We start from the raw sequence: 25,452 nt of genomic DNA on the forward strand, positions 1-25,452 counted from the left end.
CCATTACCCAGGGAGGGCTGTGAGCGTCACATGACAAAGTCACTGGCAAAGTACTGGAGGGAAGGTGTATAGCACTGAGATTAATAGCTGCAGTAATTATACATAGGAAAAAGGTTCCAGCACATGAGTGGGTTAATCAGCCATCTTGGTGCTAGGGTGATTGAACACCTGTAGAAAGGGAGGAACTCAGAGGATAAAATCACAGCCTTTCAGGGCATTTGGTGTGGGGAGGGCCTGGAGATGAAAGCTCTGAGCTGTTTTGGTCTTATGAAGGAAAGACAAAGTTGGGATTGTTTGTTCCTGAAACTGGCGGTTACCAGTAGCAACAAGGACTGTGCCACACATTATGCTTATGTTTTGTTTTTCCTGTTAGGTCAGGAAGGCCGTGTTTGCTTTTGTCAACATTGCTGTAGTTTATGCAGTGCTCTGCATAAACTCAGCAGAAAATTTAAAGAGACAGCGTTCCTGTGTACCTCTATGTGCAACCAAGTGAATTGATCAACCACACCTCGTTACACACACACGGCTGGTGGATTCTTTATCACGTTACAGATGTGTTTTTTCGTTTTTATTCATATATATATTTATACAGTTTTATGACACTTTTATATTCTACCATATTACTTACATATATACTTGCTGTGTTTTTGTTTTGTTTCATTCCTAAATAAAAATAAAAATAACCAGCGTGCACTCGCACATAGGCTAACATTGGTCCGTGTGCTGTCTGCTGCACCAAAGTCCTGTTTCAGCTGACAAGTGAATTTTTTCTTCCCCTGATGAATCGTAAAAGAGGAAGCGAGTCGGGAAACAAAGAGGGCTGGTCCGAGGTATCTCAGACCTGAGACTCCTTTGTCAGGTTGGGAGTCTTTTGGGGTCAATCAGGGCCAGGATAGTCTATAGGGCCCTGCAGTGTGGATGCCCGGACTAGCTGCAGAAAGGCCACCTGAACATGGAGTCACATAAAAGGCTTCATGCACTCTCAGGATGGAGGAGATTACTCCATACTCTTTCTCCCATTGTTTTTCATGTTAAGGATATGCATTTACTCTGTGAGTAAAGTTGGTCTTTCGCATTAGGGACCACCGACTGTAGAACTGACCATTGTCAGGAAAGGAGGACATCCTTAAGTATTTGACCTGTTTGACTTTTCGAGGGTCTTTTTTGTTTTTGGACCACTGATTGTGAGACTGATCATTATCAGCTTGATGACTCTTCCCTAGGAGTATCCAGCTGCTTATTTTGGTGGCTTTTTATCCCGTGAGGGGTCAAGCTTTGTGATATCTTTTAATATACCAGATTGAAAGTTCTGTTTTAATAGACTCACATTTTGCTTCCATATAATAAATTCCCAGTGAGTGGATTTGGCTGACATAAGGATGTGGGGATCGTCCCTCCTTTCCCTAACATTTGCTGCATCTTTTTTAGAATTGACCATACAGTGCAAGCAGCCAACACATTTCTAATGTCTGTTTCTGGGTTTGATAGAAAAGATCTCTATGCAGGAAACACTCATCCACCATTCAGTGCAGACTTATCAATGGTAAAAATACCGCCCTCAGGAGGCTGAAATAGAAAAGACAGGACGCGAGGCCTCCTGAACCTCCACCGCCTTCCCCTCCCATACCCCCCAAATAACAACAGTGATACTGACACTCGGTCCAGCTGTGAAACAGGGAAATTACTTTATTTTTTTTAACTCATTCATGGAGGTGCCGCCCTAGGCCCCCGCCCCCTGATGCCTAGTGGTAAATATGTCCCTGAGTTGGGCCCCATTTTCTTAATATTGAAGCCGTGTCCCTCGTTCAGCCGACCTGTCCTGTCGGAATGATGTTCCCGTCTATAACATGACTGCAGATGCAGCATTCTACAGCCAGCCAATCAGAGCGCTTGCTAACCGATTTATGCAAATGAGCTGGTGGGGGAAAAAAAATTCTCCTAAACATTCAGCAGGGGCGGGTGAGTTTGTCAGCAGGGGCGGGTGAGTTTGTCAGCAGGGGCGGGTCACTGTGTCAGCGGGGGCGGGTCACTGTGTCAGCGGGGGGGGCGGGTCACTGTGTCAGCGGGGGGGGCGGGTCACTGTGTCAGTGGGGGGGGCGGGTCACTGTGTCAGCGGGGGGGCGGGTCACTGTGTCAGCGGGGGGGGCGGGTCACTGTGTCAGCGGGGGGGGCGGGTCACTGTGTCAGCGGGGGCGGGTCACTGTGTCAGCGGGGGGGCGGGTCACTGTGTCAGCGGGGGGGGCGGGTCACTGTGTCAGCGGGTCACTGTGTCAGCGGGGGGGCGGGTCACTGTGTCAGCGGGGGGGCGGGTCACTGTGTCAGTGGGGGGGCGGGTCACTGTGTCAGTGGGGGCGGGTCACTGTGTCAGCGGGGGGGCGGGTCACTGTGTCAGTGGGGGCGGGTCACTGTGTCAGCAGGTCACTTGATTTTTTTTTTTTTTTTTTTTTAAGAAAAATAAATTTGGTGAGTCCCAAGAATAATTAAAATCCTCAATTTATTAGAAAATAATTAAAAGATCATACAGGTTGGGGATACATCTCAATGCGTTTCTGGCAAAAGCCCTTATTCACTGAGATACAGATTCCTTAAGATACATGGTATAAAAACAAATGGTGACCAACCATTGATCAATAAACACATATGTCAGCAATCAATCACATTTGAGAATAATCAGCATAATCACAAGGCTAAATCCAAGAAAGCCAGAGAAAAAGAGAGAGAAAAAAAAGCAACAAAAAAAAAACCCGACATTCAATTCTCTGAGATCTAATATAGATAAAGGGTATCATTCCTATAGTTCATACCATTGGGGTATTTTGTATCCAGTTTGATAATCCAAAATAACTCTCTTAGCAAAACGGACTGAGCTATACAAAGAGGACACGGTGAGGCTGCTTTTTTTTTCTTTTTTTTTAGTCTCCATAAGGTAAAAATTCTTCCATTCCAGGCGCATAAATAGAGCTGAGGTTTCCCTGTATAACAGTGTGCGGTGCAGAGACTGAGGTGTCATCCAGGCATTTGCTTGGAGAGCACGGGAGTGACGCAGGTATCTGCTGGGCGATTACCGTACTTAGTGATCCAGGGGACACTAAGCATTCTCTTCGCTGACCACTTTTTCCTACAGGTTTGAAGGCTCAGAGCTTAGTGACCGGCGCAGCGCTGGGGTTGTGGGTTCAAATCCCACCGTGGCCACATTCACACTGTAATTTAGGCTTGTGCTGCTTTTCTCTCATCTTCTAAATAATAACTCCTAGGCTGAATGTTGGTCTATAGAGTAGATAGAGTAGAAGTATCAGATAGGGACATTAGACGCAATAGACATAAACTGAGGGGTTTTCCTCTTACACGACAACACATTTCTAATGTCTGTTTCTGGGTTTGATAGAAAAGATCTCTATGCAGGAAACACCCATCCACCATTCAGTGGGAACGCTCCTGATGGACCTGACACTGCTCATACATTTCACAGAAAAGGATCAGAAATCTCGGTGTAACCAGAGTTCTGTTTGGTGTACAAGTTTCAAAATTCCAGAGAAAGGAATTGAGAAACCCACATATCCATGTCCCCCTCCCCATTTCTGACAGCCCCCGACAGTGCCCCAAACTCGAGATATTTGCAGGTTTCAGTGGTGGGACCCGCATCTAGCACTTAGCTTTGCAATATGTCTGGTTCTGACCTGGAATCTAATACTAAGGCCACGTTCACATGTTCAGTATTTGGTGAGTTTTTTACCTCAGTATTTGTAAGATAAAACCAGGAGTGGGTGATAAATACAGAAGTGGTGACGTGTTTCTATTATACTTTTCCTCTGATTGTTCCACTCCTGGTTTTGACTTACAAATACTGAGGTAAAATACTGAACGTGTGAACAGGTCCTAAAGTTGTTGTCCAGGCGCATATGATGACCTAACATCAATATTAGAGGGGGGTGTCTGACCCCAACTGACTCGACAGCGATGACCTCTTCTGAAAATAGATATTATATGACTGTAATCTGAGAGCAGCATAATGTAGGGGGCTGAGACCCTGATTCCTACAATGTATCACTTGTTGAGCTGCAAGTAACTGTTTTATCTGCTACAGATGTAGCAGAGCTCTGAACCCCGCCCACACCACTGATTGGCAGCTTTCTATGTACACTGTATATTAACAGAAAGCTGCTAATCAGTGGTGGGGGCGGGGTATTACACAGAACAGCAGGATAAGAAGGCACGAGACACCTAGTCCTGTAGTAATTATCTCCCGCTGCTCCCACGTTACACACACGGCTCCGCCATATCCACGTTACCCACACGGTGTGTCCGTGTCCCCCTTCCGATGACGTCAGCAGAGGTCAGCCCACTTGAAATTAGGCTACCCTTTTCCTAGTGATGACACACAGACAACTGCTCCGTCCTGATTGGCTCCGCCCTCACACGTGACTGATCACATGACCGTGACATTCCCGGAGCTGCGCCCCCGCTGTCAGTGATGTTGCTGCCGGCAGTGTGGTCGGAGTTCGCTGATCGCTGTACTGATTACAGCGGCCGGTGACCGGCAGGATGGCGGCTCAGAAGCATGATGTCCTCCGGGACACCACCAGGCTGGCATCGTCCACTATGGTCCTGCAGGTACAGTCCTCGCCCTGCTCTCCGCTCCCCTGCAGGGGGCGACAGTCCAGTTATCCTTCTGTGGGTCTCCAGCTGCCCTGGAACTACAACTCCCAACATGGCCTGTGTGCAGTGTCCGGATGGCCGTATAGGGCTGATATCACCGTCAGCCGTTCTGACATTCTGGGTTTTCATAGTAATCTCCTCAGCCTCATCAGGTCTAGGAGCTCTATGTGATCGTGTGTGCAGCTTGTGTTGTGAGATCTGGGGGCTTTGTATTGTCAGGATGTCAGACGCTGATGACACAGAAATGGCAGCAGCGACACCTTGTACCTCCAGCAGCGCAGTGTCCGCACCTGACGCCTTCTTGTCTGTGCAGGTCGTCTTCCGGCTCCTGACCTTTGCCCTGAACGCCTTCACCCTGCGCTTCGTCTCCAGGGAGGTGATTGGCATTGTGAATGTCCGGTAAGTTTCCTTACAGTCACTGCGTGTGATTGTGGGGGTCCAAGTGCCAATCCCCTCCCCCCACAGTCAGGAGCGCAGAAATGCTGCAACTTTTGGTGGTTTCTTTCCAGTTTGAATCATCTCAATAATGGGGAATCGCCGGGAAGATGCACGGCCACCCCAACTTGTCCAATTCATGAAAAATGCCGGCGTTTTGTACTCCAGAAATGTTACTCCAGTCCCTGATTGGAGTAGTATTTCTGGCGAGGCGCGCGGCACTCAGAAGATGCGCTGAACTCATAAAGTGTGCGTGTGCGTGCCTCTTAAAGGGGTTGTCCGGGCCGAAGCTGCAAATCTGCAGTCGCTCTATGTGTCTGCAGACTTGTGGATCCTCCTACCACATACGTGCGGTCACATGACCACTGCTTCGAGCATCGGAGAATCCTGACAGTGTGCAATGTGAGTGTTCACTCAGAGCGACCGCAGACTTGTAGCTTCGGCCCCGACAACCCCTGTAATAAGTTCGGCACATTGTCCTCCAGTAAGACTGGTGAGCGCTGCACCAATCCTAATGAATCGCCCCATTGGCTTTGTACTGAGCCCTTCTTCAGGCTCAGAGGGAGCGGCGCTCTCTGATCTGCCAGAAGTTACCGGAAAGTGCAAGGATTCTAGAAAGAGGTTTTCTGGTTTTGTACGACCCCTCTCCCCTGGGTGCAGTTTGGTTATTTTTATATATATATATTCAATACTCACCATCCCCAGGTCCAATGATGAATCTCCTCTTCTCCCAGTGGCTGATATTACGTTACTTCGTCAGCACTGCAGCCAATTAGTCAGCTCAACAGCTCTGCAAAAAAGATGAGCTGTAGAGCCCACTGATTGACAACTGCAGATAATCACAGCCCCCCCCCCCCCCCCCCCCAGAGATTCAGTTTTGGACCTGGGGAAGGTGAGTAAGGGACTTCTTCTTTTTTTTTTTTTTATTTATTTTTTTTTTTTTATACTAGTTCTTTGGGTGTGGAGGGAGTAAGCTGCTTTGTGCCCAGACATCACATTAGGATCCCAGTGCTGGTATATAGTCTGGTCACTGCACACACTGAGCTCACGCCTCTTCTTCCTCCTCAGTCTGACCCTCCTCTACACCACAGTCGTGTTTCTTGCCCGAGAAGCTTTCCGTAAAGCTTGTCTGAGCCATTCTACACAGCAGAGCTGGAGACACACCGTCCACCTCACCTGGCTGGCGTAAGTATTGCTGATGGTGCGGATCCGGACTCTTAGACAATTGGAAATATCTTCTGTTCTACATACAATAGAACAATTGCCCTGAAAGTTTTCAGAAAGTGCAGGCGCTCTATAAAAGGGTTTCCACTCTTGGAAAATACCTGTTCCCCTGGCTGCAGTTTGTTTTATAAAAACAAACACTTCTTTACTTACCCTCCCCAGGTCCAACACTGAGGCTCTGCTATTGTCTGCAGCACTGACGTGACATCGACGGCGCTGCAGCCAATCGGTGAGCTCAGCAGCTCCTCTCAAGTTGACACCACGAGTATAACCATGTAATTTTTGCTAGAAGTAAGAGTGTATTGTTGTGGTGTATTTGCAGAGTACCACTAGGCGTCTGCTGGTCTATAATCCTGGGGTGGATATGGCTGAGTATATTGGAGCTCCCCGATCCGGCCATTATCCCCCATTATGGCACTGGGGTTCTGGCGTTTGGATTTTCTGCAGTAATCGAACTAATGGCAGAACCGTTCTGGGTCCTTGCACAAGCTCATCTCTTTGTCAGGCTGAAGGTATGAAAGTGAAGGTGTTTATTGCTCGACGTTTACATTGGAAAGTCTTTTTCATCTGTGTCTTGTTTTGCTCTTAAAGGGAATGTCCGGCCTTAGCCTACAAGTCTGCAGTCACCCTATTTGACTGCAGGCTAGTGTCTCCTCACATTGTGTGCACTGAGGATTCTTCAATGTCAGGGTGTGACCACCAGTATGTGATTTGCATACATACGATCTCATGCCAACTAGACGTGCACGGCCTTACTCAATGCAAGTGTATGAACAAGGTCAGACATGTCTAGTTGGAATGTGGACAGTAGTATGCAAATCACATTCCTGCGGTTACATGACCGCCTGCTCCTGGCACAAGAGAATCCTCACAGCTTGCTATGTGAGGACTCACAAGTCTGCAGCCACTCTAAGGCCAGACAACCCATTTAAGAAGAAACTACAATTGCTCCATGCGGTCCTACACAGATTTTCCATGGTGCTTTCTTTTCGGACTGATGGTCCTATTATGGTCCATTTCACTGACAGAACTCTCCGACTTAAGTAACTGGGTCAGGGAAAACTGCAAACATCCCGTAGACGGCATCCGGGTGCTGCCCATTATTCACAGTTGCAGGGAGAATTTAGGAAAAACACTTTGATCAAAATGCAGACGGATGAAAAAGGACCTTATAATGGCCAGAGATGTGTGAATAAAACCCACCGTAGGGTCATTCTGGAGTCTGAGCCTCCTGCATTATCGCAAGAATAGAGAGAGCATCAAGAAGACGAGCTCCCTAACTGATGGAATACGAAAGCGGAGCTCAGAACGCTAGTGTGAACCTTGTCCAAGATCGACGTCATCCGCGATCCTCAGCACCACCAAATAGACATGTATGCATCACCGAGTGTGCATGGGGCGCAGGAGACAAACTGCTGCCAGACTCCTCTGTCTGATACATTATAAAGGTAGTTTATGCCAACTGTTCAAACAGCTAATAAAGGAAAAATGCTGACTACAGTATATACAGTGGGGAAAATAAGTATTTGATACACTGCCGATTTTGCAAGTTTTCCCATCTACAAAGAATGGAGAGATCTGTAACTTTTATCATAGGTACACTTCAACTGTGAGAGACAGAATCTAAAACAAATCCAGAAAATCACATTGTATGATTTTTACATAATTTGCAAGACCCAGCCACGTCCCATCTTCATTGCTGAGGGAAGGAGGCTGTTGGCCAAAATCTCGCAATACATGACCCCATCCATCCATCCATCCTTCCTTCAATATGGTGCAGTCATCCTGTCCCCTTTGCAGAAAAGCTCCCCCAAAGTATGATGTTTCCCCCACCATGCTTCACGGTTGGGATGGTGTTCTTGGGGTTGTACTCATCCTTCTTCTTCCTCCAAACACGGAGAGTGGAGTTGATACCTACAGGATTTTAATCCATGATGGCATAGTGTTTACTAACTGTAATATTTGAGACTGCGGTCCCAGCTCTCTTCAGGTCATTGACCAGATCCTTCCGTGTAGTTCTGGGCTGATTCCTGACCTTTCTCCGAATCCTCCTTGCCCCACGAGGCGAGATCTTGCATGGAGCCCAGACTGAGGAAGATTGACAGTCATCTTGTGTTTCTTCCATTTTCTAATAATTGTGCCAACAGATGTTGCCTTCTCACCAAGTTGCTTGCTTATTGTCCTGTAGCCCATCCCAGCCTTGTGCAGGTCTACAATTGTGTCCCTTGTATCCTTAGACAGCTCTTTGGTCTTGGCCATGGTGGAGAGGTTGGAGTGTGATTGAGTGTGTGGACAGGTGTCTTTTATACAGGCAACGAGTTCAAACAGGTGCAATTAGGGCTTCTTAATGGAAAAACTAACAGGTCTGTGAGAGCCAGAATTCTTGTTGGTTGGTAGATGATCAAATACGGTATTTATTTCATGCAATAAAATGCAAATGAATTATGTAAAAATTATACAATGTGATTTTCTGTTTTTTTATTTATAGATTCTGTCTCTCACAGGTGAAGTGTACCTACCATAAAAATTACAGACCTCTCCATTCTTTATAGGTGGGAAAACTTGCAAAATCGGCAGTGCATGAAATGCTTATCTACCCCACTGTATGTGATGTGTCTGTAGGGAATGTTGGATATCTCACAATATAATACCAGTTTATCCCTAGAGGCCCAGTCACTGCCATTTCCCTCCCGTTCTCCTTTATTGTAGCCTATTGTTGTATTTCTTTAGCACATATGATCCCTAGAGGTATCTTCATCTCCACCACGTGTCTCTTAGGTGATTGCAGAGAGTCTGGCCATAATCGTCCGTTGTTCTGTCACCGTCACTTTGGTTCTTCTCTGCCCTCAGTGGGGGCTCCTCATCTTCTCGTTAGCTCAGGTAAGACGTCCACTTTTATCTTCCATATTTGTAAAAAGATTTTTTTATATTCTTTTACTTCCGGTTGCTTATAAACTCTCACCATATTCCGCAGCTCTGTACGGAGATTGCCATCACACATCAGTCACTGTTCCCAATAGGACTTAACTTCCTTTTCTTACACTTTTGGTGGCTTACATGTTTTTTTTGCTCTGTATACAAAGGGTAAAGGCATCTTCTGGATGGAAATGTATTAATGTGCAGGGTCTCAATAGTTATGGGATCCTGTACCCCCCCCCCCCACCCCACTCCGCTGTTTTGCAACAGAGCAAAAGTGAGCAAAGTGTGGCCCATGGGCTAGAACAGTCAGAGGGCCGGATGTGGGGGCACAAGCTGTATATCGGAGGCTACGTGCAATAGAGGAGACATGGTGGAAGGAAACCTGGGATTACTGATTCTTCCTGTAAGACCATGGTTTATGGATTTGATGTCTGATTAGTGGGGTCTTGGCTGCATTTCCTGTGGTCTATAATATGCAGACGCTTCTTTACTTGGAGTGTGGCAATGGGATCCCAGGCGACAGAACCCAACAGATCAAATATTGGTGACTTATAGGGTAGCCACCTCTCTAGGTGACTACCCTATAAGTCATACCCTGTAACAGGCATTGCAACATGACCAGGAATGACTCTACACTGATGATGGGCAAACACCCCGAAACAGGCTGTCTGGAGATGAATTCTGGCTCGTTGTTGATCCCAGGTCATGTTGCAATATTCAGACATTGACTAATAGGGTAAATATCTCTCCTGGGTTGTACTTGCAAGAGAGGTTCTTTCGCACTGTTAGAGAACTTTATTTGCATACTGATCTCCCATGGAGCATTGCTGGTAAGCGTGCATTTACCCTGGCTGATTATGGTGAACGAGCGTTCCTTGGCTGATCTCCTCCAGAGGAGCCATTACTTATCCCACATTATAGAAATCTGGTCTTGTAACTTGTGCTCTGTCTCTCCTAGATCTTGTACACCAGTCTGCTCTCTCTGTCTTACATTGTCTACTTTGCAAAGTTTCTTGGTTCCCGGGAGGCAGAGAAGAAATCCTTTCCTCTTCACAATATGATGGAATTTTTACCCCGACTCTCCATATCTCAGGTAATGAGCTTTATTCTGTTAATTTTATGTGATAACGGGCAGCTGCTGCACTCACCCTCCGTGTTGATGGGTGCACGTGGAGCCAATCGCGGCCGAAATTGCGGGTGTAATTGGCCCTAAACTTACAAGAGGCGTCTGAACCCGGCCTTGGACCTCATTCACGTGTCGGTGTGTTCTTGTTTTCTCTTTGCAAAATGGAGCTGCAGGTCAGATGTAATGCTCGGCAGCTCCATTGGGAATTAATGGAGCGGCCATCAAGCTGCACACTACTGCCTCATTGTATGGGGATAAAAGTGCCCCTTACGTTGGGCCTCTGCCGATCCCCTTACGTTGGGCCCCTGCCGGTCCCCGCGGTCCAAGTTATCACCTATCTTTCAAATAAGTGATAACTTGTTTTCACCGGAATACTCCTTTAACTCCTTGTCTGCTTTTTATTGCATGAATGTCAAGTTTCCATCGCTCCTTATCTAATATCACCCTCTCAGTAGCTCGCTATATCCATAACTTCCAATCATTTCTATGGGGATTACGGAATTGGCTTCTCACTTCCGTGCTTGGCTTGGTTTTTGGAGTCCCACCTCCTGTGTCCAGCACTTGGATGTCATTGGTATATAATCGGGAGGCCTTTAGGAAAGGATGGAGGAAGGAAATTAGAAAGACACAAAAATGCAATAAATCACATTGTGTTTGCGATGCGTTTTTTTTTTTTCCGAGAACACCGTTTTTTTACCTTTTTTAATTCCATTAAGAAAATGCACCTGGACTATTTTGTGTCAAAAAAATATTATCTTTATGTGCCAATATTTTCAGAGGAACCTGCAAGCAGCAACACGTTTTCACTGTGCTTTGTAGAATGGTGCATGATCAGCAGAGCCTTTTCATTATTCTTGGAATATAAGAGGTGTAATGACGATTGGCAGCTCTGCTGTACTACAGGAAGCCTAGATAAGGCTGAATAACATCTCCGTGTGCCGTAACCAGAGCTCGGCTCTAAGCTGATTTTCTGATTGTTCCTCTAACAGGACTTTTTGGATTGGCAGCAGGCCTTGCTGGCGTGGAGCTTCTTCAAGCAGTCATTTCTGAAACAAATTCTGACAGAAGGTTAGTTTGCAGTCGTCACTTTAGTAAATTAGGAGATAGCGAGTCTTCTTTTTGCAGATACAATATTGTTTGTCGTTCCGTGAGATTTTATTAGAAGGAGGAAAGCAAAGGCGACGCCGTCAGCCATTCTGTAACGTTGTTTGGACTTTTTAACTTTTCAGCATGTAAGAACCTTAAGAAAAGGGAAAAAATCATAAGATTTAACTGTTACGTTTTAATATATATATTTTTCACATGTTCAGGGCTTTGTGAAAGTCTTCAGACCGCCCCCCCCACCTGCCTCCTTCCTCTGCATTTTACAACCTGGAATTTCACTGTCTTTTTGAGGGTTTGCATCAGTTCATGTAAAGAACATGCCTATCACAGTGAACATTTAGATTTCTTTTTATTGTGAAGCAAACAACATGTAGGACAAAATAACTGAAAACTTCAGTGGGCATAACTATTCACCCCCCTAAAGTCAGTACTTTGTAGAGCCTCCTTATGCGACAATTATGGCTGCAAGTTGCTATGGATAAGTCTCTATGAGCTTTCCACATCTTGCCACTGGGATTTTTGCCCAGTCTTCAAGGCAAAACTGCTCTAGCTCCTTCAAGTTTGTTGTTCACCAGAGGAAACAATCTATCTTCAAGTCTGACCACAGAGTCTCAATTGGATTAGGGTCTGGGCTTTGACGAGGCCACTTCAAAACATTTACATGTTTCCCCTTAAACCACACGAGTGATGCTTTAGCAGTATGCTTTGAGTCATTGTCTTTTTGGAAGGTGAACCCCCGTCCCAGTCTCAAATCACTGACAGACTCAAACAGGTTTTGCTCAAGAATATCCCTGTAGTCCACACCATCCATCTTACCTCAACTCTGACCTTTTTTCCTGTCACTGCTGCCAAAAAAAATCCCCACAGCTTGATGCTGCTGCCACCATGTTTCATTGTGGGGGAGGTGTTCTTGGGGTGATAAGTGGTGTTTCTTTGACATTAGACATAGCTTGGTGGCCAAAAAGTTCAATTTTGGTCTCATCTGACCACAACACCTTCCACCATACATATGGGAAGTCTCCCATAAGTCTTTTGGCAAACTCAAAACGAGCCTTACAATTTTTGTGTGTAAGTAACGGCTTTTTTCAGCCCACTCTTCCATAAAGGCCACCTCCCATGGAGTGTACGGCTTATTCTGGTCCTATGGACAGATACTCCAGTCTCTGCTTGGGCACTCTGCAGCTCATTTAGGGTTACCTTTTGTCTCTGCGCTGCCTCTCTGATTAATGCCCTCCTTGCCTGGGCTGAGCGTTTTAAAGGGTGGCCCTCTCTTGGCAGGTTTGTTGTGGTACCATGTTTTTTAATTTGATGATAATGGGTTTGATGGTACTCCGGGGGATCATCAGAGATTAGGATATTTTTTTTATAACCCAACCCTGACTTGTACTTCTCAACAACTTTGTCCCTGACTTGATTGGAGATCTCCTTGGTTTTCCTGGTGTTGTTTGACTTTAGTGGTGCCTCTTGCCTAACAGTGTTGCAGCCTCTGTGGCCTTTCAGAAAAGGTGTGTGTATGCTGACAGGCCATGTTACAATTAGATGGCACACAGGTGGACGTCCTTTCACCAAGTATGTGACTTATGAAGGTAATTGCTTGCAGCAGAAATTTTTAGGGGCTTCATCGCAAAAGGGATGAATACATATGCACATGCCAATTTTCCAATTTTTAGTTATTTGATCCCAGAAATGTAATTTATGTCTATATTTTTCTCACTTCACTTCAGTAACTATTTAGTGCTGATGCATCACATACAAATCGGATTACAAAAATATTTAACCACAGGTTGTAATGTAAAAAGCCAAGGGGGTGAATACTTTTGCAAGCCACTTTAAAGCGCCATGGAATAAATGGCACTATAATAATAATATTTATTTTTTTCTAGGTGAGCGCTATGTGATGACTTTTCTCAATGTCCTGTCATTTGGAGATCAGGGTAAGTTTCAGACTTTCTACATCGCCAGCGTTTTCTGTGTATTACACATCTTTTTGGAATAGAGCAACATAAAAAAAGGATTAACCTGGACAAAGATGAAAAATGTAGTTATTCCATTGAAGATGGCGTCTGCCCCTACAGCGTTACTTAGCTATGCCAGTCTTTAGGAGATGTATTTAGGCGATGGTGCCGCTCTGTGGTACTGGATGCACCTCTCCTGCCGGCCATGTATTATGTGAGAGACACAAACTGCTATAACACAGGCTCCGATTCTCCCCGTCTGGATGTTGAGAGGAGCAGCACCCCTACATGTAAAGGAATTCTTGTTTCCTGACTGTCGTGGAGAAAAGGACCTATTTGCGTTTTGTGAGGCCATCTTTGCCATCTATTTGGCATCCCTTTTGTTGTATGTAAATTTAATAGGATAAAGGTATCTTAAGTGTCTCATAAACACCCATGTGGTTAATAGCTTTTTTTTTTTTTACAAGTCCCTAAAATATACCAGAGTAGGGCATGTTGGTGTTTTTTTGCTTCTTTTTAAACCTAAAGACGGACGGACAAAACATGTATGACAAACGAAGTTATGTGCATAAAAATAAGGCCTTAATGTGGACCTTTCACCAAATGTTTTGTGCTGAACTGGATACATTATGTAATAGTGGCTGCAGAGCGGAATAAAAATGTTTTTGTTATTTTTTTTATTTGCTTTGTTGCACAGATATTAGCAATCAATGTATTTGGCACCTAATGAGTTAACTTTCATGTTGGCTGTTATCAGATAGTTTTCACTGGGGGCGTGTACTTCTTTCCCTCTGGTAATGCTGACCAATCATAAGCAGGCAGATGCACAGGTGAAAAAGAACACACCCCCAGCACAGGTTAAAGCAGATTTCTCAGTGTGTGAGATGTAATGATACAGCTCGGATCTCCTGTATGATTAGACAGTGGTGGGAGGAGAGCACAGATGACTAATAGATTCCAAATAAGGTTTCGGCAGTCAGTATGGAAGGCAGTACAGCTGAGTTTAGCTGTGTTACATTTCAAACCTTTCTATCAGCTCTACTCCTCTTCTAGTACGGTCACCTCTGCTGTAGTACCTCTTCCCCCACACTGCCTACCCAGAGATGTGTCAGTAATCGCTTATGTCTGTTGTTGTCATGAAAACTGTCTTGTACTCGCTTGGCAGTGAGATCAGAGCAGACTATAATTACATCTCACACAGGAGCAGTCTGTTCTGGGCGACTCCTGTGTGAGATATCAGCGCAGGCTGTCATTATATCTCACACAGGAGTCGCCCTGAACAGACTGCTCCTGTGTGAGATGCAATTATAGTCTGCTCTGATCTCACTGCTGAGCGAGTACAAGTTTCTTGAGCACAACAGACAGAAGTGTGATTACATCCCACACACTGAGAAACCTGCTCTAAGCTGTGATGGGGGCTTGTGGGTTTTTTTCTGTGATGTGTTGCTGCCTGCTTTATGATTGGTCAGCATCATACAGGGAGAAGTAGTACACACCCCCATTGAAAACTATCTGACAACACGGACTTTGGCTTAATAAAATTTAACTCATTAGTTATCAAATAATTTGCTAATATCTTTGCAACTCTCCACAATGTAGAGACAAATAAAAAAAAGTTTATTCCTCCCTGCAGCCACTATTACATCTTGTGTCCAGCTCAACGTGAGATATGACTATGGAGGACTGTCCTGGTAGCCTCATATCCGCTTACAATAACTCATTTAGTTAGGTGTAACACGAAGTCTGTGTGATATTTCAGCTTGGTGACCAGTAATGTAGAATTAGGGATAAATGGGTGGCCCTCGTCAGACAGCCTTTTCCCATGGTGCCTATGGGAATCATAGATGGGGCTCAAGTTCTGGCAGACTGGTTCCAACCTTGACCATCGATGATGGTCATTCATCTCAATGGCCACCAAGTCTCCGAGGGTGGGTCTCCAGGCCATTTGCAGATCACCCCAGTGCCCTCATTAAGTGTTGTACCTGGTATCATTTTTTCGGTAGTGGCCTTATGGTGCATTTACATGGGCTGATTTAGGTCCATTAACGAGCAACAACCACCTACAAGCTGATCCGCAATCGTTGACTTGCCCATTTACACGGCCAACAAAACTAATGGGAACAGAACTTTTGATACCCGATCTTTGTCCCCGTGCAGCAACATGTTCTCGGCAGCACATCTCCTGTTACTAGGGCCAATGTGCTGCTGATTACTATGATATTTATGCCAGTAGAAAAGATCCCACCAACTGGGGAACAAGTGCTTTGCTCGTTCTTTGGGTGATCGCCGGCATTCTTGTGTACGGCGGTCCATCGATTCTCAGCCCATCTAAATGCACATGTATTACTAATGGGGGAATGTACAGATTTCATATTATTCTGGATTTTTGGACGCTTTCTATAAACCTTTCATATAAAACGTTTTAATAAGCTGCATTGATATCTTGTGACTTTTCTCTTTCCCAGGCGTGTACGACATAGTGAATAACTTGGGGTCTCTGGTGGCGCGGTTTGTCTTCTTACCTATAGAGGAAAGCTTCTATGTTTATTTCTCTAAGGTGTTAGAAAGAGGAAAAACTGTCAGAAATCAGAGGAAGGTGAGTGACATCTACTAAAATAATGCTGAAAAGATGTCTTGTGCTGGTAAAACATCCATTTATCCTCTTATATCATGGCATAAGGAGGAGATGGCTGCCGCATCTGAAGTTTTGGCGTCTCTCCTGAAACTGGTGACGCTGATCGGTCTGGTGATCGTTACCTTCGGATATGCCTACTCCCAGCTGGCATTGGATATTTATGGTGGATCCCTGCTTAGTGGCGGCTCTGGTAAGGATGTGTCATAAATATGTACTATTCAGGGGTTATCCCTTCCCAAGTATATGAGCTTCAGTGCTGGTTTCTGAGTTACGGCTTGTATAAAACTTCAGAGCTGCACTCAAAATTCTGCTGATTGTTAATGGAATACGTGAATACGATTCTATATGGAGAAACTCCTAATAACTTCAAAGCAGCAGCGAGGACAATTTTCCATTGTTGGATAACTGGATATTGTCTGCTGTAAAGACCAGGCTTCTCAGGAATGCAAATCACCAGATTTCAGCTCTGAAGGAACTAGACTTGTTCTCAGAATTGCCATTGATGGAGGAACATGAGATCAGAGCTGGTCATCAGTCTCCTCTAATTGAAAAAAACCCAAACCTGCACCTATGGGAGGCGGTTGATTGACAGGTCTGGTCTCGTACGTCTGCATCATTGGTAATATTGAGAACCACAGAGCTCTGCACTCACAAGCAGGAGACCAGCCTGGAATATATATTCATGTCACAAATCAGGTCCCTCAACAAGTAACTATGCACCATGCTGATCTTTTCTTCTCTTTTCACAACCAGAGCTGCATTTAAAGCACAGACTTGAGACAGATCAGAAGATAGTATGGCCATGTCTTCAGTCAGGAGCCGGAGTGTTGGGTCATTACAGCCAATCTCATGGGATAGAGATAAACCTCCTTCTGTTTCCATGAGTGACTTGCAAATATTTGACTGCAGCTTTAGATGTGACTAGAGAAAATTTAGTGTGGAAATGTAATTAAAGTGGCACTCGGATTCCTGTTTTTGTCTCTTACTGACATCTCCTTCCATGGGGTTGTCCACTACTTTTATGATATTGACCTATCAATATGAGATTGGTGGGGGAGTGACACCTGGCACCCCCGCCGATCAGCTACTCTCTGTGTCGGTAGATGGATGTGATCAACTGTAAAGGTGAAGAGCGCCCCTCCGTCAACTGTGTAGTGTTCGTAGCGGGGTACTGCAGATCTACCCTTATGCATTCGACTAGATGTGCAGTACCTGCCGCGGCCTCTATACAGTTGGTGGTGCCGTGTTGTGCAGCTGATCGGCGTGGTTGATGGATGCTGCATCCCCACCGATCTGATATTGATGACCTATCCTAAGGATAGGCCATGAATATAAAAGTAGTGGACAACCCCTCTAAGAAGAAGGAGGTGAAATGGAGCAGTCATGGCTTCTGCCTCTCCTCTTGCGGGTCACGGCCATTAGACCACTTTACCGCTTTCTTTATGGTCCCTTTGATGTAGGACTAATGATCACACATTGAATGTAGAGTAATGCTATGGATATAGAAATATCTCTAGATGGGTCACATCCCACATGGTGTATTTCAGGCCCGGTGCTCCTGCGCTTCTACTGTCTCTACGTGCTCCTGCTGGCTGTCAATGGCGTCACCGAGTGCTTCACCTTTGCTTCCATGAGTAACGAGGAGGTAGACGGGTGAGTGGATGTAACGTCTGCACAGTGTCCGGTCATTGTAGGGTCTGTGACCACAACCTGTATAGTCTGCTGTGTATTACTGTGGCAGCTCAGTGACACCTTACACATCCACACACTACGGAGAGAATATGGCGGGTTAATTCACCAATGCTGTGGATTTCAACCTTTACTATACAAAGTGCGAAATGTGACAGATCTGAAGAATTCCTGTATCAGGATCTAATTTTTGCAGTGGATTCTGCTAGGGACATTCCACAGCGGATATTGTCCTATTGGCACATACAGTGCCTACAAGTAGTATTCAACCCCCTGCAGATTTAGCTGGTTTGATAAGATGCAAATAAGTTAGAGCCTTCAAACTGCAAACGAGAGTAGGTTTTATGAACAGAAGCATAAATCTTACAAACCAAAAAGTTATGTTGCTCAGTTGAATTTTATTAAATTTTAAACATAAAAGTGTAGGTCAATTATTATACAACCCCTATGTTTAATATTTTGTGGAATAACCCTTGTTTGCAATTACAGCTAATAATCGTCTTTTATAAGACCTGATCAGGCCGGCACAGGTCTGTGGAGTTATCTTGGCCCACTCCTCCATGCAGATCTTCTCCAAGTTATCTAGGTTCTTTGGGTGTCTCATGTGGACTTTATTCTTGAGCTCCTTCCACAAGTTTTCAATTGGGTTAAGGTCAGGAGACTGACTAGGCCACTCCAACACCTTGACTTTTTCCCTATTGAACCAGGCCTTGGTTTTCTTGGCTGTGTGCTTTGGGTCGTTGTCTTGTTGGAAGATGAAATTACGACCCATCTTAAGATCCTTGATGGAGGAGCGGAGGTTCTTGGCCAAAATCTCCAGGTAGGCCGTGCTATCCATCTTCCCATGGATGCGGAACAGATGGCCAGGCCCCTTGGCAGAGAAACAGCCCCACAGCATGATGCTGCCACCACCATGTTTGACTGTAGGGATGGTATTCTTGGGGTCGTATGCAGTGCCATCCAGTCTCCAAACGTCACGTGTGTGGTTGGCACCAAAGATCTCGATCTTGGTCTCATCAGACCATAGAACCTTGAACCAGTCTGTCTCAGAGTCCTCCAAGTGATCATGAGCAAACTGTAGACGAGCCTTGACATGACGCTTTGAAAGTAAAGGTACCTTACGGGCTCGTCTGAAACGGAGACCATTGCGGTGGAGTACGTTACTTATGGTATTGACTGAAACCAATGTCCCCACTGCCATGAGATCTTCCCGGAGCTCCTTCCTTGTTGTCCTTGGGTTAGCCTTGACTCTTCGGACAAGCCTGGCCTCGGCACGGGAGGACACTTTCAAAGGCTGTCCTGGCCGTGGAAGGCTAACAGTAGTTCCATAAGCCTTCCACTTACGGATGATGCTCCCAACAGTGGAGACAGGTAGGCCCAACTCCTTGGAAAGGGTTTTGTACCCCTTGCCAGCCTTGTGACCCTCCACGATCTTGTCTCTGATGGCCTTGGAATGCTCCTTTGTCTTTCCCATGTTGACCATGTCTGAGTGCTGTTCACAAGTTTGGGGAGGGTCTTAAATAGTTAGAAAAGGCTGGCAAAAGAGATCTTTAATCCACACATGTGAAGCTCATTATTCTTGGTGCCTGAACTACTTCTTAATACTTTAGGGGGACCAAACAGAATTCTTGTGGTTTGAGGGGTTGAATAATAAATGACACTCTGAATTAACTTTTTACGTTTTAAAAAAAAAAAAAAAAAAAATTTGCTGCAGTGCATTTCCCACTTCCAGGCTGATCTACAGTACAAATGTCACAATGCCAAGTTAATTCCGCATGTGTCAACCAGCTAAATCTGCAGGGGGTTGAATACTACTTGTAGGCACTGTAATAACCTACGACTGGTCTTAAAGAGGTCGTCCACTACTCTTACATTAATGGCCTATCCTTAGGATTGGTCATCAATGTTTCATTGACCGGGGTCCGACACCCGGCACCCCCGCTGATCAGCTGTTATCGGTGGCGGCCGCCGGCCAGAAGTACTCACTTGTGGAACTGGCCGTCTGCTTGTAGTGGCTGCCGCACGGTACTACACATCCGCCTCCTATTCACATCACCTAGGGGTGCCGGGTGTCGGACCCCGGTCAATCAGACATTGATGACCTAGACTGAGGATAGGCCATCAATGTAAAAGTAGTGGCTTTGAAGAATGGAGGTCCAAGGACACCAAGCGCCTTTCTCCAGTCCTGATCCCTGTATGTGATAGCAGATATCTGGCTGCTGCAAACCTGATCTTACGTCAGGACTGTGGTGTAAGCTTATTGTGTGGCGTCCATTCAGTTTAATGGCGGCTGGTGCAGAATGCTAAATCATCTGTACATGATGTGCTGCGTTGTCATATAATACGATAATGAGGGGTCTCTGTTCTATTGACAATCACATTTGTCTCTTATTTAATTTACTCACTTATATAGCGCCATTATTTCCACAGCACTTTACCTACATTATCATTAGTGATGAGCAAGTAAGTTCTGTTAACCCTTTCGGCGAGTATGCTCGGGCGAGCACAGAGTATTTACAGCTGCTCGGTGTTATGTTTGAGTCACTCCGTGTCCATGATTTGCGACTGTTTGATAGACATTCCTCGCATGTATTAAAGCTATTTCTTACACATTCCTCACGTGTATTAAAGCTGTCAAACAGTCTCAAATCATACTCACGGAGTGACTCAAACATAAGACCCGAGCACACTGAAGATACTCGGCGAGCACCCGAGCATGCTTGCCTAAAGAGTTAACAGAACGTACTCGCTCATCACTAATTATCATCAATGTCCCCACTGGGGCTCACAGTGTAGCTTCCCTATCAGTATCCGGAGTGTGGGAGGAAACCAGAGAACCAGGAGGAAACCCACGCAAACAAGGGGAGATCACACACTCCTTGCAGATGTTGTCCTTGGTGGGATTTTATCCCAAGACCCCAGCGCTGCAAGGCTGCTGTGCTAACCACTGAGCCACCGTGCTGCTCATATAAGCCAGAAAGAACACTGAAAATATGATGCTGCCATGAAGAATAGGACAGGGAAATTGACTTTCCTAACACAAATATTCATTACAGCAAATTCCTTATAGACAAGTAATAAAACGTCTTTATTTTACTATATCTTTCATCAGTTTTCTTAATCTATATGAAGTGTAGAACATGATTTATAGAGGGCGTCCATGATAACGTAGGAGTCTGCTAGACTTACACTTCATTGCCGCACAGAGGAATAGAGATGAGCTGCAATGCTTGACGTGCGGACAGATATGGTGCAGATCTCAGTGGTGGCACCAGAGCTCATCGGACTCTAGTTACAAGTTTGGACCTAGGCCCTCACCTGCATGTTGGTGAGATGTATGGGCCCTTAGCAGTGTTCTAGATATTCTAAAGACATACAAGTTCACCCCCCAATGTTGGCTCATTCCTAGTATAATGTCCTCTCTCCTGGCCCCTTCCTGAGATAATGTCCCTCATCCTGGTAATAATGTTCTCCTTTCTGCCTCTCTTCCACAAGATATTTAAAAAATAAACGATTTGTCTTGCCTTCCCCCGCTCTCACGACATGCAGCGTCCTTTTCCATAGCCGGCACAAAGCCGGCAGCTGACATTGTCACGCTCAACACCAACGTTGCAAGAACCAACATCCATAATTCGTTGTCCTCGGAGTCTATTATTCTGAATTACTACAATGCCTTAATGCTGATTAATACATTTTCAAAAGAACTAATTTCTGAAAAGTTTGTGATTATCACAGTGCTATCTATAGATCTATTCTAAATTCTGTTTTTCTTCCTAATGTCCCATTATCAGGTTTAACTACATCATGTTGGGTCTCTCGCTCAGTTTCCTTTGCCTATCCTACTACATGACAACTTGGCTGGGCAGTGTCGGATTCATCTTGGCAAACTGCTTTAATATGGGTTTACGTATCGCTCACAGCCTACGTTATATTAGGAGATATTACACCGGCAGCCCCCACCAGCCGCTCGCTGGGCTCTTACCGTCTCCGGCAGTAATTTGTGTGCTTGCCGTTAGTGCCGCCATCACCAGATATTCCGAGGTAACCTAGAAAGTCTAATTGTTTAATGATTTGTGACGCAATGGGCAAAACCTAAGCATCTAGGTTCCATAGTCTATCACCGCTCATGGTTTATTCTGTTCCTTGTTAGCTTTCAATTTTATTTAATATTTTCATAATTTTATTTGTATTTATTTCATTAATTTTATATTTGTTTAAATATTATTTATTTTGCTTTTTTAATTTTATTCAATAGTTGTATTTTGTCTTTTTTTACTAATTAATGTTATTAGATTTTAGTTAAACTACAAATACAATTTATAAAAAACATTATCAGTTTTATGCATTTACATTTTTTATTCTTCAAACTGAAGATCATCACATAAAGCGGTAGGCACCAGAAATCAAAGCACACTACAGCAAACCCCAAAAATATATTTTTAGCATGTCTCACACCACACTTGTTCAACCCACAAAGCCATATTGACACACCAAACCATACCATCCAAAGCAGAACCTTATGGTGCCCATAGACATTAGATAAACGTCGGCCGAAATGGTCGATTTCGACCATAGCGAATGATTGTCGGCTTTTTTTGTGAAAGGATCATCGCTCGTTTTGATCACCGACCATTGAGCTCACGTTATTGAAAACGGATTGGAAAATTGGATTTTTTTGGACCATGATTAGTTCTGGCTGAATCATTGTCTTGGCCAATGCTGTGTGAGATGTATTTTGGGCCATCGATGAATGTGTGGCGCCCCTGAGGGTTCGACCGCCACAGGGATGCTGCACTTCTTTAATGGAGTGTAGTGTTCCTCCTCTGAGGTAAGGCCAGTGTGATAGTCGTGACCTAATCTTTTGCACCCAACACCACACTTCTCCACCAGAGGGAGCTGGTATGCACTAGGTGCTGCTCCCCTGGTTACAGGGAGACTGGGGAACACAAAGTGGTAGGAACCAGTTAGTGGGTGAGGGTGGAGGACGTACTAGTTAGTTACACTTTAGATTTCATATTTAATTCAAAGCAATCTTTGATCTTGGTCTCTGGCAGTCTGTCTGTCAAGCGGTCTTGTTGCTAGTCTTTGGTGCATCTTGGCACAACCTGGCTAGTCTGCCTTGGTTGCTGTGTGCTGTCATGTACTGTGTGTTAATTAACCACTTCGCACCAGAGCCTGTTTTTGCCTTCGTGACTGGGCCAATTTTTTCAATTCTGACCGCTGTCACTTTATGAAGTAATTACTCTGGAATGCTTCAACATATTCCCCTGATTCTGAGATTGTTTTTTTGTGACATACTGTACTTCATGATACTGGTAAAATTTCTTCGATATCACTTACGTTTATTTGTGAAAAAATCGGAAATTTGGCGAAAATTTTGCAATTTTCTAACTTTGAATTTTCATGCCCTTAAATCAGAGAGATATGTCACACAAAAGAGTTAATAAATAACATTTCCCACATGTCTACTTTACATCAGCACAATTTTGGAACCAAAATTTGTTTTTGTTAGGGAGGTATAAGGGTTAAAAGTTGACCAGCGATTTCTCATTTTTCCAACAAAATTTACAAAAACATTTTTTTAGGGACCGCATCATATTTGAAGTCACTTTGAGGGGCCTTTATGACAGAAAAATGGTGACACCATTCTAAAAACTGCACCCCTCAAGGTGCTCAAAACCACATTCAAGAACTTTATTAACCCTTCAGGTGCTTCACAGGAATTTTTGGAATGTGGAAAAAAAAAATTAACTTAACTTTTTTCACAAAAATGTTACTTTAGACCCAATTTTTTCTATTTTCACAGGGGTAACAGGAAAAAATGGACCCCAATTTTTTTTGTGCAATTTCTCCTGAACACGCTGATACCCCATATGTGGAGGCAAACCACTGTTTGGGCGCACGGCAGGGTTTGAAAGGGAAGGAGCGCCCTTTGACTTTTTGAATGTAAAATTTGTTTGAATAATTAGCGGACGCCATGTTGCATTTGGGGAGCCCCTGATGTGCCTAAATAGTGGAAACCCCCCACAAGTGACACCATTTTGGAAACTAGACCCCTTAGGGAACTTATCTAGATGTGTGGTGAGCACCTTGAACCCCAAGGTGCTTCACAGATGATTATAATATTGAGCTGTAATAATACAATTTTCACATTTTTCCCACAAAACCGTTTTTCATCCCTTAATTTTGTACTATCATAAGGGTAATAGGATAAATTGCACCATGAAATTTGTTGTGCAATTTCTCCTGAACACGCCGATACCCCATATGTGGAGGCAAACCACTGTTTTGGTGTACGGCAGGGTTCGGAAGAGAAAGGAGCGCTATGTTGGCTGGGATAGGTTGCAGACACCATGTCACATTTGAAGAGTCGCTGACATGCCGAAACAGCAGAAACCCCCACAAGTGACCCCATTTTGTAAACTACACCTCTCAAGGAATTCATCTAGGGAAGTAGTGAGTATTTTTTAATTTTTTAATTTATACCCTTGGGCAGTGAAAAAAGCATAATTATATTTTTACCACAAAAAATGTTTTACCCTCAGATTTTACATTTTCTCACAGGGCAATGGGTAAAAATGGTGCCGAAATGTGTCACACAATTTCTTCTAAAAGTGTCCATACCCCATATGTGGCTGTATCGTACCGCTCAGCCATACGGCGAGATCTGGGGGGGACGGAGTGCTATTTGACAATTGGAGAACAAATTATTGTAGAATAGGCATTTGGATTTGGGAGCACAAAATTTTCTGAATTTCTTTTAGGGGGCAAGGGCCATTTCGCTTTTCCAGAGCCTTTCTGCTACCAGTAACTTGGAAGTCCCTTATATTTTTAACAGATGACAGACCTGAGTGGGGACTAGTTTTTTTTGAGGACTGAGTTGAAGCTTTTATTGGGAACATTTTACGTAACATTTATCCGGCGCTCTAGGCTGAGCACTTACATCGGGGTTTCCATCTAAATTTCCAAGTGATATAATTCAGATGAAACCCCTGCGGGATCCATTCACTGTAATGAGGCAGCAGAGTTACTCTGGACTCCGTCTGGCCTCTGTTTAGCGGTTTCCTTTTTTTCAGAAGTGCACAAAACTGGCCAACCGCACTTTTATGCACGCCTAAAACGAATGACACCGTGGGATCACAGGCCAGACGGCATCCACAGTGGCCTATATCTGCCTCATTACAGGGAATCTTCCGTCATAGGTTCTGGCTGAATCACGTATTTCAGAGATTTACACGGAAACTCTTGTGTAAGTGCTCAGCGCAGAGCGCAGGATAAATGTGAGCAGAGCCTTACTGCGATCTTTCGGAGACATAATAAACAAATCAGTAGCAGGTGAACAATTGGTTTTGTTTATTTTTTACGCCGCTCCTCGTGCGGTATAAGTGATAAGATTACTTTATTCTTCGGGTCGGTGCGATTACAGAGATACCAGATTTATATTGGGTTTTTATGATTGACAGCTGTCACACACTAAAAGACGCTTTTTTTTGCAAAATCTAGTTTTTGCATCACCATATTTTGAGGGCTATAATTTTTCCATATTTCGGCCGACAGTCATGTGATGGCTTGTTTTTTGCGGGATGAGTTGACATTTTTATTGGTACCATTTTTGGATACGTGACATTTTTTGATCGCTTTCTATTCCGTTTTTGGGAGGTAAAATTAACAAAAACCAATTCAGGAATTGTTCTTTGAGGTTTTTTTTT

The 25,452-nt window shown here is 44.5% G+C and overlaps 1 protein-coding gene across 2 annotated transcripts in view; it reads left to right on the forward strand.

Moving 5' to 3' along the window:
* Window positions 1–4,401: 4,401 nt before the first annotated feature.
* The window catches only part of LOC141157296 (man(5)GlcNAc(2)-PP-dolichol translocation protein RFT1-like), an 83,866-nt gene continuing 62,815 nt past the window's right edge, over window positions 4,402–25,452 (forward strand). Inside the window, exons 1-12 of one of the 2 annotated variants that reach the window (XM_073644358.1) lie at window positions 4,402–4,611; window positions 4,970–5,055; window positions 6,160–6,276; window positions 6,638–6,827; window positions 9,094–9,195; window positions 10,193–10,327; window positions 11,350–11,428; window positions 13,348–13,398; window positions 15,885–16,015; window positions 16,100–16,244; window positions 17,602–17,707; window positions 21,535–21,784. In XM_073644358.1, the coding sequence (XP_073500459.1) occupies window positions 4,543–4,611; window positions 4,970–5,055; window positions 6,160–6,276; window positions 6,638–6,827; window positions 9,094–9,195; window positions 10,193–10,327; window positions 11,350–11,428; window positions 13,348–13,398; window positions 15,885–16,015; window positions 16,100–16,244; window positions 17,602–17,707; window positions 21,535–21,784 (1,461 nt within the window). In that variant the 5' untranslated portion in view covers window positions 4,402–4,542. The remainder of the gene's footprint in view (window positions 4,612–4,969; window positions 5,056–6,159; window positions 6,277–6,637; window positions 6,828–9,093; window positions 9,196–10,192; window positions 10,328–11,349; window positions 11,429–13,347; window positions 13,399–15,884; window positions 16,016–16,099; window positions 16,245–17,601; window positions 17,708–21,534; window positions 21,785–25,452) is intronic. The other variant, XM_073644359.1, reaches the window with a different exon arrangement.

The sequence above is a fragment of the Phyllobates terribilis genome, unplaced genomic scaffold (genome assembly GCF_046119375.1).
Source record: "Phyllobates terribilis strain yellow unplaced genomic scaffold, ASM4611937v1 Scaffold_8__6_contigs__length_399053987, whole genome shotgun sequence".
Classification (NCBI taxonomy): Eukaryota; Metazoa; Chordata; class Amphibia; order Anura; family Dendrobatidae; genus Phyllobates; species Phyllobates terribilis.